General features: G+C 41.9%; 1 protein-coding gene across 4 annotated transcripts; it reads left to right on the top strand.

The window, feature by feature from the left end:
• Positions 1-436: 436 nt before the first annotated feature.
• Positions 437-13,252, top strand: rrbp1a (ribosome binding protein 1a). 4 transcript variants are annotated; one of them, XM_035914899.2, is made up of 27 exons: positions 437-646; positions 2,359-3,436; positions 4,701-4,855; positions 4,974-5,096; positions 5,651-5,803; positions 6,018-6,136; positions 6,344-6,497; positions 7,398-7,536; positions 7,672-7,853; positions 7,966-8,000; positions 8,086-8,161; positions 8,282-8,319; positions 8,412-8,493; positions 8,584-8,621; positions 8,766-8,844; positions 8,934-9,023; positions 9,130-9,216; positions 9,299-9,388; positions 9,471-9,563; positions 9,707-9,757; positions 9,840-9,920; positions 10,175-10,258; positions 10,492-10,569; positions 11,333-11,437; positions 11,538-11,636; positions 12,505-12,648; positions 12,736-13,252. In XM_035914899.2, exons 2-27 carry the CDS (start codon positions 2,377-2,379, stop codon positions 12,772-12,774), a joined length of 3,474 nt encoding a protein of 1,157 aa, XP_035770792.2. In that variant the 5' UTR covers positions 437-646; positions 2,359-2,376; the 3' UTR covers positions 12,775-13,252. The 4 variants fall into 4 exon arrangements, with proteins under 4 accessions (XP_035770792.2, XP_006807013.2, XP_006807011.2 ...); XM_006806950.3 differs by having other exon boundaries at positions 8,581-8,621; positions 11,354-11,437; XM_006806948.3 differs by having other exon boundaries at positions 8,581-8,621.
• The last annotated feature ends 436 nt before the right edge of the window (positions 13,253-13,688 follow it).

The raw sequence follows: 13,688 nt of genomic DNA, 5'->3' as shown, positions 1-13,688 counted from the left end.
AGTAGGTTACACTGTACTTTGCATTAAAGAAAAGATACCTCCCATAGACCTACTCCTTTCAAAGTTGCTGTGGCCTTACAAATAAGAGCACTTTGTTTAAATATGTGGATATTTTGAATACTTCCTTTTGCCAGAACAGGGCAGTCCTCAAAAACGAAAAAAAAAGTGCTTTTAAGTGTAAAAAAGTGTTTCTTCTCAACTTTACAAAGCATACCCTCCTCCAGAGTGAGCGCACTTAAAAGACATAGTAACAGGAAACTTACTTACTTACTCTCCGTTTCAAACAAATTGCTTTTGTTTGACTGAAAAACCATCTCACTGTACGAACTTTTTCCATGGCCGCAGTAAACTACAACTCCCACCAGCCTCATTTCCGTGTTGAGAACATTCCAGCCAATCAGAAACCTTGTGGATTTATGGTAGCTATCTGGGGCATGGGGCCAGCGCGTCTAGCCAGCTCAAAGTGCCACGACTTCACAGCAGACCGAGGATTCTCCAGCGGAGTCAGGAGGAGAGCACTGGAGAAAAGACAAGTTAGCCAGATAGCTGGACATATTGGTAGCTTTGCCCAAAAGCCCCTTCATCTATAACTCGACCTCAGTATATTCCCTTTGAAGCGAGCAGACGTAGCGTTATCAGCGCCGGGGTAAGCGTGGGATTCTTGGAATTTTTTTTATTCATTGAACCATCTTTAGCTAGCTTGGAAAGCTGTTAACTGCTAGCCCCTAAGAAAACTACTGCCACAGAAACAGACCAGACGGAAGTTATTTAAAATGATTTTAGACCTTTTTCTCGCTAACTGTTTAGTCTGCATTTTTATTACAGCTTGTGTTGTCCATTTTTGTTGCGTAAGCGACGCTTATTGTGCAGGACGTTAGCCAATTTCATTGATTCATAGTGTTAGCTGCAGTGCTAGCTGGTAAGTATTGATTAAAACCATATAAAATGTAAAATAAATAAATAAATGAAATACCTGGGGCATTTGCACATCACTGTGCTTTAATGCGCGGCACGTGAAATAGGGTGTTCATAACGGTTTGTAAACTTTGAATAATCCCTTTCACTTGTGGTCTTGGGATAAGCTTTAGGATTAGCTTGAATAAACTATCTTTTAAGTTATTGAAGTCGATGTGTGTGTATTAGATTATGGGGAACAAGTAAGCTGTTATTATATACATCTTTTTAAAACCTTCATGACTTATTCAATTTCACGCCTTTTATCTGAAGACAGTTTCAATATCTTCAGTACACCCTCTATGAGAACCACTATAGCCATGAATTAAAGTCAGATATCTTAAGCTCTGTCTTAGGGATGTGTTTTTCGTAACAAAGTTGCACTTCTATATAACAGTTGGGGTCGAGTTGGCTTTCTTTCAGTCCTCTTCTTCAGTTCAGCCTGAGTAAAGATGCGCTGATGTGTGACATCACGGATAGGAGGCAGGGCCGTACCTTCCCCTTTGAGTCTAGCTTATAGACCCTGCAATGAACAGGGACTCTGGACTCTTACTCTGCACTTTTCCTTTCCGTGTCACGTTGCTTTGTTTTAAAACAATAAACCTCTACATGTGTTGGCTTCTTGTGTTCGTGCATTTTCTGTTAAGATAACATATCTGTTACAGATATAAATAATAATTCTGCTAGAATAAATCAAGGTGTTTTAGTGACCCGCAAAAAACCGTCGGCCAGCTGTCCTATACTACTGCAGGTGAAATGTTCTGGTCTGTGACAAGAACTTTTAAGAGCCTTGAAGAAACAGCTGAATACTCTTGAAGGCATTTACTTTAACCACAAGTCAGCTTATGGAAATCTTTGCATTTTCTGTGTGTATTACATTGGTTTGTAACCATTTTTGATATGATTGATCAATTTTTTGAGCATCTGTTTCAAAAAAGTTTTTGATTTTTGCTTCAGAAGATATCGTGCCCAAAAGTATGGGCCTATTCTGTTATAAAAATACAGTAATCAAAATGATCATTCTAATGTTAAAAAAGTGAATGGCTTTAAATGACACTTTGTCTGAGGTTGTCGCACTTGCATTCAGGGTTAAACTGACTGTATGAGATGCAAATAAATGTGAGAAAAACACATTCAACCTGAAAGTAAGCAACTATTTGGTTTCAGAGTTTAAGATTTATTGTTCTGCTTTCTGTGGCCACAAGTTAATGGACTTGACAGTGACACCTTGAGGCCGTTTGAGGTAAAAGCTAGGATTGTTTCTCCTAAGAGAGTAATTCTGTCTGATCAGTTGCTTTGTTAATGCAGCTAATGTTACTTACATTTTTTCTTTGGTAATATTACAATTTATTCTGAGTATGAATGACAAAGTGACCCCCCCCCCCCTTTTTTTTTTTCCCCCAGGTTTACTAAAATTTAGCCATGGATATCTATGACCCCCAGACCCTTGGGATTATGGTTTTTGGTGGATTCATGGTGATCTCTGCTGTTGGGATTGCCCTCGTCTCCACCTTCTCCATGAAGGAGACCTCTTATGAGGAGGCCCTGGCTAAACAGCGCAGAGAACTGGGTAAGACACAGTCTGTTCGCACTGAGAAAAAGAAAAAGGACAAAGTGTCTGAGAAGAAGAACCGTGGAAAGAAGAAAGATGAAAAGCCCAATGGGAAGATCCCAGAGCAGGAGAAAACTGAAGACGTTTCTGAAGGTGATGCTGACACTGACGCTGATATAGTCAGTGAGGGTGTAACTGCGCCAACTGTAGCTCCTTCTGTTTCTGAGCCTGTCTCCACTTTTGAAGTTGCAGCAGAGATGCAGCCCAAGTCTGCTGCTGAACCAAACCCAGCTCCTGAGCCCTCACCTGCACCTTCACCTAAAGAGAAGAAGAAGAAGCAGAAAGTGGCAAAGGTTGAGCCAGCTTCAACCCAGTCATCTGTAGTTGTGTCTGAACCGATCAAGTCCTCTGCAGCTTCTGCCGTAACCCAGGCTCCAGTCTCTGCCCTGACGAAGGTAACTGCTCCATCCTCTGCACCTGCCCCGACCCAGGCTGCCCCAGCATCAGCCAAGGCCGCTCCTCCACCTGCTTCAGCCAAGGCCGCTCCTCCACCTGCTTCAGCCAAGGCCGCTCCTCCACCTGCTTCAGCCAAGGCCGCTCCTCCACCTGCTTCAGCCAAGGCCGCTCCTCCACTTGCTTCAACCAAGTCTGCTCCTGCTCCAACTTCTACAACAGCCAAGTCCTCTTCAACCAAATCTTCCACTTCTGCTGCTCCTGCATCAGCTAAGCCTGCCCCTGTCACATCCAAATCTGCTCCAGCACCAACCAAGTCTGTACCAGCTCCATCTAAAACTGCTCCGGTGCTGGAGGCTGTCATTAAAGACATCCCGGTGATGGCTGTGCCCCTGGTGGGATCCCAGCAGGCTCCCTCTGTTGCAGCAAAAGCACAAGAACCCAAGAAAAAGGCATCCAAGAAGAAGACTGAGCCTGGTAAGCATTTATATTTTAGAGATCTCTGATTACCGTGTAGCAGATGTTGCAAAATGTAGTATTATTAATCTTATTTTAATATTTATATCGTTTAATTTTAAAGTTATTAAAGAAAGAGTATAGAAATAGGCAGTCTACACACGGTAGATGACAATGCACATAGCTCTACAGAAACCGCAGCTTTAGTTTCAGATATGACTACAGTGCTGCACTGGCTGCTTTTTATTATGCTAATATGTCCCTTCATTTCCCTCACATATGTCTTTCTGGCATCTTTTACCTCTTCCAAAGAGAGATGTGAGGGAGAGATGAATGGGAATCCTTGGTTCCAGTGCTGGTGATTTTCTGTGTGTGCATACAGAATGCTTTTTAGGATGCACATGTTTCCTTGCTCTAAGCTCCTCTCGAAGCCTCCTCCCTGCTCTTTTTGAGGCACATTTAAGGGACTGGTCCATCTTCTGTGGTGGAGGAGGAATGAGTTCACATCAGTGTAAAAAAAGATCTAATGTTGTACATGTTTCAAAATGAGAAGTACACACTGTCTTTACTTCCTTGGTAACCCTTCATATGTTTTAGATATCAACATTTTTTTCTGGGAAGCTGGTTGTTTGCTCTTTGATTAACTCTACAAGCAGATATTCTTTAATGTAAACAAGTCATTGTTTGCTCAATGCAAAGGCCTGCTATTATGGTATGCAGCTATCTGCTGTTACTGTTACAGTTTCTACAATAGACCTTCTCATTTAAATCAATGGAAATGGCAGGAACTACATTAGCCATAACACTGGTTGTTGTAGTGAGAGTTTAATGTTTAAGAGTTGGCTTGCATACACATACTTACACTCTAAGTCAGGAATAACTTGTCAGTACTGATGAACTTGAGCTGTGGACTTGTGGAAATAGTGCCAATGGCAGTGGTGGGTAACGTCTGGCACTCAGCTCTGGAGGGCAGAGAGCACACCAGCTTGTCCAAACACTGTTGCTCTGTTTTGTTAACTTACAAAGCCTCTCAGTGCTGCTGACAATGAGAAGAGAGGTGGGGTCGGCTTTCTCACTTGCCCGAGGCTTGTCTCCGCCTGGTGCCACAATGCCCTATTATTTTGCCATCTGAAAATGCCCAGGGCCCCAGACCCAAAGGACATGTTGTAGCATTGTCCTTTTCCTAAGGCGGTGTGAGAGAATTCAGTCACCTTTGTCTAGAGCACTTTATTTTAGATATTAAATAAATTCTGAGTTTATCTAATTCTTCTGCATTACTTTGCAGTTGCAGCAGTGGATTCTGCCGATGCTCCGCTGTACCTGCCCTATAAGGCCCTGGTATCCACCATCAGCAGCATGGTGTTCAGTGAGGGAGAGGCACACAGGCTCATCGAGATTCTGTCTGAGAAAGTTGGCATCATCCAGGACACCTGGCACATGGTATGGAACAGCAGAGTCAGTGAAGGAAAAGCCTCACATAAGAACATAGTTCACTGAATACATTTGAGAGTTGAAGAAAGATTCATTCTTTTGCATCTCTCTGTGTTTGTGTGTTTAGGCCACTCAGAAAGGAGACCCAGTGGCCATGCTGAAGAAGCAGCTGGACGAGCGAGAGAAGCAGCTGGCAGCAGAGCAAGAGGATGCTTCTGCAGTAAAGAATCGTCTTCGAGAGCTCACCAAGGTCAGACATAGAAGAGTCTCAAAAACAGCAGGTCTACTCGATAGCCTTGTTTGCTGCCCAGTGAGACTATTACTACTCATAATATGGACGAGAATCTTTGGTGCATTTAAATCCTTATTATAACTAAGCCTGAAAGTGTGGTTTGGCATTGTGGCAGCAGATAAAGAAACTAAATTAAAAGGATTAATATCCTGTTGCCATGACAGTGCACTGACAGCTGCACTATTCTTCTTTTGCCCTGAGGGTGGCACTATTGGAAAGCTAACTTGGTTATCAGGTTACGATAGAGAAAAAAATCTTTAAGATGCAGGGGAAGTAGTTTCACTTTGATTTGGTAGTCACTGCTCTGTTTTACACCATATTATGATATATATTTTTAAAAACCTGATGGGTAGGTGCTAAGTGAGAGGTAAAGCCAATAATATGTTCCAGAATTTATAATCCTCTCCTCTCTCATGAGATTGATGGACAGTTGGGGAGATTTCATTCTTAAGTGACTTGTTGTAACACAATGAACGTGAATCCTTTCTCTGATTGTGCTGTCCATTTATCAGGAGTTGTCTGCTGAGAAGGCCAAGGTGGCCAGCGTAGAGACGAGGCTGAGTTCTCAGCTGAGTAAGAGAGAGCAAGAAATGGTTGCTCTGCAGGCTCGCATGCAGGCCAGCTACCAGGACCACGTAGCCCAAACACAGAAACTCAATGCAAAGGTCAGTTTAATACACATTACATTGAATTTAAAAATCAAGCAGGTATATTTGTGTTTGCGTTTTATTATTTTATGGTTCTCTGAGTAATCTGACTCCTGTTAGAAAGGAAGATTTAGTTTACTCTTGAAACACGTTAAACTCTTGTGAAAGAGCAGTAGCACCAGGCTTAATGGTTTCTTTAGCAACATTAAAATAATCTTATAAATGACTGCAGATCCTAAGCCTTCAGGACCAGCTGGAAAAAGGCCCCAATGCCCAACTTGCTCGCCTCCAGCAGGAGAACTCCATCCTGCGTGATGCGCTCAACCAGGCTACGAGTCAAGCCGAGAGCAAGTGAGTTTTTACCAAACGCTGACACGGTAACTGACTAGTATGGGGCAATAAGAGATTTTTACCTCTTTATAAATACATTAAGTTTTAACTTCAGTACAGTGTGTACTGATTCAGATTCTTTGTTATAACAGGTCTGAAGGTTGACTCATGCTTGAAAGGCATGTGTCTTTACTCTTGAGCTGATGTCTGTCTCCCCTCTGCCCTCAGACAAAATGCAGAGCTGGCCAAGCTGCGACAGGAATGTGCAAAGTTAACCAAGGAAGTCGGAGAGAAGACGGAGAGTGTGCTTTCAGATGAGAACATAAGGAAAGGGCTGGAGGCCAAGGTCTCTGCTGCTGAGAAGCAGCTCTCACTGCTTCAGGTTGGCCGCATTATCTTTATTATCGCTACAAAAACCTGATTTTTTTTTTTTTTTTTCCCCTGTCTGTTTTGCTATGGGACCACATTTATTCTAGCCTTTTTATATAATATTGTTTCTGCAGCGAGTTAGTGTCTGAGCAGCTACAAAATGCAAGCCTAGGCCTTTCCCCACCAATCTCTAGACTCTCTAATGTTAAGGGACGTCTAATTGCCTTGTAATCATAGAGCCTAGGGCCGAGAATGGAATGCAGCTGTAACAATGACGGGGGCTGTAGGTGCCAGCTGGAATGCGTTCATGTCCGAGCTTCGCTCCTCCCCAGCCTGTTGTAATCGGCCATAAAAACGTGACACCATTTCCAGTTTCCAGACAGGAAGTACAACAGTGTGTTTTGGTCTGTTAATTTCCTTGTTTTATGCACTATCAGCCCACACAGTCCCACTCATAGAATGCTGCTGCTCTGAGCTATTACTGGTAATGTGGAACAAGTGAGTCAGCACTTCTCACAAGTCAAGTGTGCTTTTTGTTTAATCATTTACTTACTGCCCTCCCAGCAGTCTAAAGTCTTTGTACATATTATGCAACAAGTCACGCTCACATGATGAAAGAGTTATATTTTTTTGGACTGTGACTATCAACAACATGGAGACAAAGGAAATTCTGTCATTTCCTAATCAAATCTCCTCCTGTGATGCTCGTAGAAAGAACTGCTTAGCTTAGAAATAAGATGTCTGTTTAATGTAACTGTTAATATTTTTTCTTTTTGTGGCATTTTCTGTTGGCTCTTTCTTTTTGTGGAACTTTTAAGGATGCATATGACTCAATGCTGTCAGTTACAAAAAAAGTTTTAGTGATACTTTGCTGCCCTCTGCTGTTTGTAACAACTTAAGATTTCTTCTTCAGACCAGCCACGCAGAGAAAGAACAGGCATTGCAGAGGAAATTGGAGGAGGTGTGTGAGGAACTCAGAACAACACAGAGTAGAAATGGCAGCCTGCAGGCAATTTTGGACAAGGCCCAACAGGACAGTGGCACACTCTCAGGTCAGTGAGCAAAGGCTATCATATTTAAGTGTTGGCATTTTTCATCAGTAGTTTAAATAGAAAAATTAATCTTTGACAAATCTTAGTCAAACTATTTAAAGCTAAAGATTAACTTGCAAGTTTTTATTTCTACAGAGTTTCAAGTACGTGTTAAGAAGTTGGAGGCTGAGCTCAAGGAGCGTTCTGCTCAGGTGGATGCCTTCACTGTCCAGCTGGAGGAGACAAAGAAAGAGAAAAGACAGCTTGAACAGCAGGTGGCGTCAATCAACTCCCTGTTGGAGGCCAGTCAGAATAAAAAGGAGGAGGATAACAAACAGGTAAATGTATTTTAAGTTTGACCTCTATGAAAGAGATGACGAATACGTAACCACACCTAAAATTGCTGACTAGTATGTAGTCACACCTAAAGATGTTTGTTATTTTTATCAGGTGAACTCTGAAGATGTGGAATGTCTAAAGATCAGGTAGGTGTTTACTCTTCCTCTCTCATAAATCAATATCACATCCAATGGTTTATTCACTTTCTAAATATCACGCCCTTATGTATAGCTTGCAAGAGAGAGAGAGCCAGTTAAATGTGCTTCACGAGGAACTGAAGCAACTGCAGATAAAGAAGGAAGCTGCTGTAAGCACTGCATGCGTTTGACATTTAATTTGTTACCAAAAAGTATCACTTCTCAGTTTCTCAGGACAAATATAGATCGCAAAAAATGGGCTAATGGCAAATAATGTTCCCTTTCAATAGGAGAACACTATTGCTGAGCTTGAGCAAAGAAATAAGAGGTAAGGTGCTTTATAATTATCTTGGGCTAATAGAAAGTGCAGGTTGGTTTTGTTATGATTTATACCTCTGTGTAAATTGTGTAACCTTTTAGTGAAGATGCCAGTCAGGTCACGTCACTTCAGGATGAACTCAAAAACCTCAAAGAAGAAATGGTGACACTGAAGAACACACAAGTAAGCGTTCCTGTTGATGTGCATGATTCTGCTTTTAGAGCTGCCCAGAAGGAAAAAAAATTGATTTGCATGTTGTTCCTGTTTCAGCAGTCAGATGGCTCTGCAGAGCTTGCACTACTACAGAACAGGTAACACACTTAAATGTTGTTGTTCTGCCTTAACAGGCAAATCGTACACACTCAGGTTAATAAGTCTGCCACATGTAAAGATCAGCCTCACACAAAATTAGGTCAGTTATTTACATCTGTTTTGTCTTTTGTTTGCTTTAATAGTTTGACTGAAAAGGATGCTCTGGTCACGTCATTACAAGATGAACTGAGGGTAGCAAAAGAGAAGGTTGCCACTCACGCGGTAAGTCTTTTCACCTGCTGGTGGCTTATCAGCGGAAACCAGTTTGCTGTCAGTCACCTTACTGATAATGTCGTTCACTGCTTAAACAGAACACTGCGGCAGAACTGGCAGCTTTTCAAAATGAAACCAAAGAAGCTGTCCAGACACTTTTCCCACAGATACCTGTAGAAACAGAGCAGGTAAGAAAGGGGGATTTCACTGGGAGAGTTGCTGAATGAGCTTTTTATTCCAAAGCAGGTGGTAATGTGCCTGTGACTCATTTGTGTCTACTTTGTCTCGTCTTAGTTAAACTGGTTAAAAGTGTTTACACAGAACGCTCAGGGAGCTCTGAGCCAGCAGAGCCAGGAGTCTCAGTCAAGCACAGCACATTCAGTAAGCCACTTTACACTGTTTCCACATACTGGTTTAAAGTAACCTGGCAGAAGAGGTTGTGAATGTTTGTGGTTTGTTATAGGAGTTGCTTGAGAAACTGAAGGAGGCGGAGGAAAGCCATGGTTCCCTGCAGGCTGAATGTGAACAGTACAGGACAGTACTGGCTGAAACTGTAAGTTTCTAAAATCCAGTGGTGAATTGCGGATTACAAAGTTGATATGGTTCATCTATAGATCTCTCCATTTCTCCTTTAGGAAGGAATGCTGAAACATCTTCAGAAGAGTGTGGAGGAGGAAGAGCTCGTATGGAAATCCAAGATGGCTAACTCAGAGGAACAGCTGCAAGAGGTAACTAATAATACCTACTAAAGATTTTATCTTTATCTTGACTTTAAAAACAATGTCACTTTCAGGGGTTTTCACCTTGGATAAGTTCCCTTAAATTATTAAAAAAAACAAAACTAATTTACGGTATCTTGTTACATTGCCAGGCTTTGCAGAAAGTCAGTAAGCTGGAAGCAGAAAACCAAAGTATAGAACAGGTGAGGATTTCTCCACTCCATTTAAATCACCTCCTGGGGGTAAGTTGGCAGGTTTTAAGTTGTCATTTTTTTTTCTCTACAGTTGAAGGAGCAGATGATGCTTCTGGAAGCCCAGTTGGAAAAGCAGACAGACAGTCATCTAATCTCAGAGGAGATGGAGCAGGTACACAAGCAGCTAAGATCTTTATTTATTATAGTGCAAATGTAACACACTGATGTAGAAGTCTCAAAAACATACAAAAGCTTCTTTTATCAAATATACAATAAGAGTTAAGGGGTTAAGCTGGAGAATATCTAATGATAAATTTGCTGAGTTATCTGTTCATATTTAAAATTATGTGTTCATTTACATCTTTTGTTCCACTTAAAACAACAACACTAACATTGGCTCCTGTCTGTGCTCTGCTCTGCGTTCAGCTGAAGCTGCAGCTGTCGGAGTGTCAGAGCCAGCTGGATTTGGCCCGGAAGGAGGCCAAGGCACACAAGGAGGAGCTCGCACAGGTGACTACACTGCCGTGACTCACTTTCCCATCGTCTAGCCAATAATATGTAACGCATTCTTATGAAAGTGTACTTGAGTTGAGAGGAGGGAATTTTCGTTAAGGAATCCATGCGACTCATGACTTCACATGCAGAACCAGCTCAGTAAGCTGTCACTGACTTATGAGTGCCAAGCGAGAGATTCATGGATGGAGGTTACGTAAACAGTGACGAGCGGCGGCTTCCTTTTTCAGGTCAGAGAGCAGCTGAGCGAGATCACGCTGCGGGCCCAGCAAGAACAGAATGGCCCGGCTGAGGCTCAACCCACTCAGGTCAGGGTGCAAATGTCACCCTTCACTTCCTGTTAGAGAGTACTGGACAGTGACATGAACAGCTTAAATAAATCTCCTTTGTTTTTTTTAACATTTCCTTCACAATTGGGTTTGGTTCCATTTAATAGGACATTGAAATAAAATTTGCAAGGCTACAGATGTGTGTTGTCATGTGAATTAGAAACACCTTTGGTCATTTCCTTCTCCTAAATGAAGGATGTTCCATGAAAAACAAGTACTGATCACTCCGATATAGTAGGGCTGTAATTCCGGTCTGTCCAGTACTCCTCAAGCAGGGCAGCTGTTTATGCTAACCACTGTTTGCACTAACAGAGTGAGCCTAACTCTTAACTGCTGCTGATTCTCCACTTGCATGCTCACCTCTGTTTTGTTTCCTGATATTTGTTTATATGTTTAAAAGCCCAGAAACCTCGTGTTTGATTTTAGTCTTTCACCTAGAAACAGCGAGAGAAAGTACTAACTCGGTCCACAGGTTGAGCAGCTTTTGATTTATGTATGTTGGTGTGTGCACAGTGCTGGCACTTTAACAAAAGAAATGTTTGTTTACGCATCACTGTGCTGCTTATTTGTGTGTGTGTGTGTGTGTGTGTGTGTGTGTGTGTGTGTGTGTGTGTGTGTGTGTGTGTGTGTGTGTGTGTGTGTGTGTGTGTGTGTGTGTGTGTGTGTGTGTGTGTGTGTGTGTGTGTGTGTGTGTGTGTGTGTGTGTGTGTGTGTGTGTGTGTGTGTGTGTGTGTATTTATAGTGTGCCTCTGTCTGCCGCCAGGTCCAGAACGAGTTGAGCCAGACGGCAGAGAAGCTGCACGGGGAGGCGACCCACAGGCAGCAGCTCTCAGAAGAGTATGAGAAGGTATCAGCTACAGTCTGTGCAGTATTTATGTTCTTCTTACACCTTTACGTTTCTCTTAAGTTCGCAGTGGATAACAGAGATGTGTGCTGTCAACTTCCAGGCCCAAAAAACTGTAGCAGAACTTCAGGCTCAACTGGATCTTTTAAAGGATTCCTCAGAGTCGCCACAATCCGACACTGAAGACGTAGCTCAGCTGAAGGTGTGCAATGGCTACAATAGCGTTTTGTTAGAAAATAGCAACCACTGTTTGTTTGTTTTGTTTAATAAACAAAAAGGGCAACCGTGGTTCAGGGGATTGGGAAGCTCATCTTGTAACCGGAAGATTGCCGGTTTGATCCCCAGCTCTGTCTGTCTTGGTCTACCGCCTACTGGTGATGGCGCGATATAGCAGCCTCGCTTCTGTCAGTCTGCCCCAGGGCAGCTGTGGCTACAACTCTAGTGTAGTTGTCCACCAGTGTGTGAATATGAGAGTGAATGAATAGTGGAATTGTAAAGTGCTTTGAAGGTCTCAAAAATGCTATATAAATGCAATCCATCATTATTATTATTATTATTATTATTATTATTATTATTATTATTATAAAAACTACTGATATGGTTGAAACTGCATAAACATACAGATATAGCGAGCCTAGTGTGAGCATATTACATGAATAGGGTTGTAGTATTTCATAGGTGAGTGTGTGGCAGGGTTACCGTATAGGCTGGGTGAGTGCTGGTCTATTATAAATCTTTAACCCTGCAAAGTATGTCAGGATGACAGTGGCCCTGCTTCTAACAACAGAGACTTGATTGTCATGCTGTCTACACACCAAACAGTGCAGAACAAAAATACATCACCTGGCTCAGAATAGTGCAGCAAAAGAACAGTATAAAGAGGTCATGAGTCAAGTCACTTGACTTGATATAGAACATGGAATGAATAAGGAAGAACAAGATGTGCAAATATGTATAATATATAATAAAAAAAGAATACACCTGTTTATAAAAACATGTAAAGCTCTTTCAAAGTGTTTTTTTTAATCTTAGTTCATTGGTGTCATGTTTGCTCCTGGTTGTTTGAACAGGAGCGCTTGGCGAAGGAGAAGAAACTGTCCAAAGACCTTGGCCAGGCAGCCACTAAGCTCCAGCAGCTTCTTAAAGCTACTCGGGAGCAGCTGACCAAAGAGCGGGACACAGTGAGAACACTACAGGAGCACCTGGAGAACAAGGTGAGTAAATGCACTCCCAGTGTGTACGCTCATAACCTTTTGTTCTTACATATCTTCATGCTACCATTTCTCATATTTCTTTTCAAGGGAGAATACGTGGAACTGAAGGAAGGAACGTCTGTGTGAGAGGAAGTTCACTGCAGACACTACAAAACTGCCAAATATGCCTTATAATTACCATAGTTATGCATTCCAAAAATTTCTTTTCTTGTACTGTAGTTGATTGCATTTATTGCAGCTGTAGGAATCAAGTATTTGATATTTTTAAAAACATTTCAAACTAAGATTAGAGGAGATAATCCTGCTGCAATCTTTATACCACATTCCCTCAACAACTCTGGCTATGTCAGAAGTTATTTATCCCCCTGCCTTCTATTTCTGACATTTCCCCCATAGTTCAGTGTTAAAAGGGAAACCGAATGTACGTCAAACGTGCATCAACCTGTGCAATTACTTTGTATGTCTTTTCTATGTGGTTGAATGATGGGAACATAATGTGGTTCATCAGTGCAGGGCCTGCTTTTCCTCTGTAGCTGATTGCCATTAACACACATTGAATCTGAATTTGTATGAATGAATAAACTACAGTGTTGGCACTCTGTAATTGTGTTCAGTGCGTGTGTGTTGTTGCTGCAATGCAGTCAATGTAGGCAGGAAGCGAAGCATAATGGCACATTTTTAGTTCCGGTGTGATTAAAAACCACATCTTCAGTCATGTGTCCCGCACAGTACATTTACCTTATGGCATTCAATAGAGTTTTTATTTATGTTGCACCGATTCTCACAACAGTAGTCCCTGGCATTGCACTACTGTAAAGGACCTTATGGTTTTATAGAGGAAAACTCCAATTTCTCTTTTTTTTTTCCTCTAATTATTCTTTAAGGAAAGATTGGTAAGAAAAAAGAACATGATAAGTTTTGACATTTGGCTTAGGACCACTACACTCTAAATCATTGTGTCAGGCTTAAAAGCTGTTTGCCAAACCATTGCTATGTGGAGAAAGACTACTGCTATCTACCAGGAAGTCCTGTTAGACAGC

The sequence above is a fragment of the Neolamprologus brichardi genome, chromosome 13 (genome assembly GCF_056152115.1).
Source record: "Neolamprologus brichardi isolate AB-2024 chromosome 13, ASM5615211v1, whole genome shotgun sequence".
In the NCBI taxonomy this organism is placed as follows: Eukaryota; Metazoa; Chordata; class Actinopteri; order Cichliformes; family Cichlidae; genus Neolamprologus; species Neolamprologus brichardi.
The sequence above is the reverse complement of the archived record's forward strand: the minus strand, read 5'-3'. Positions and strand labels throughout refer to the sequence as shown.

Bases quoted from the DNA above. Each gene is read 5' to 3' on its own strand.
- rrbp1a (XM_006806948.3), top strand. From the start codon at position 2,377: ATGGATATCTATGACCCCCAGACCCTTGGGATTATGGTTTTTGGTGGA. The intron at 11,438-11,537 runs GTATCAGCTACA...GTCAACTTCCAG, and splicing joins TCTCAGAAGAGTATGAGAAG to GCCCAAAAAACTGTAGCAGA. The intron at 12,649-12,735 runs GTGAGTAAATGC...TTTCTTTTCAAG, and splicing joins AGGAGCACCTGGAGAACAAG to GGAGAATACGTGGAACTGAA.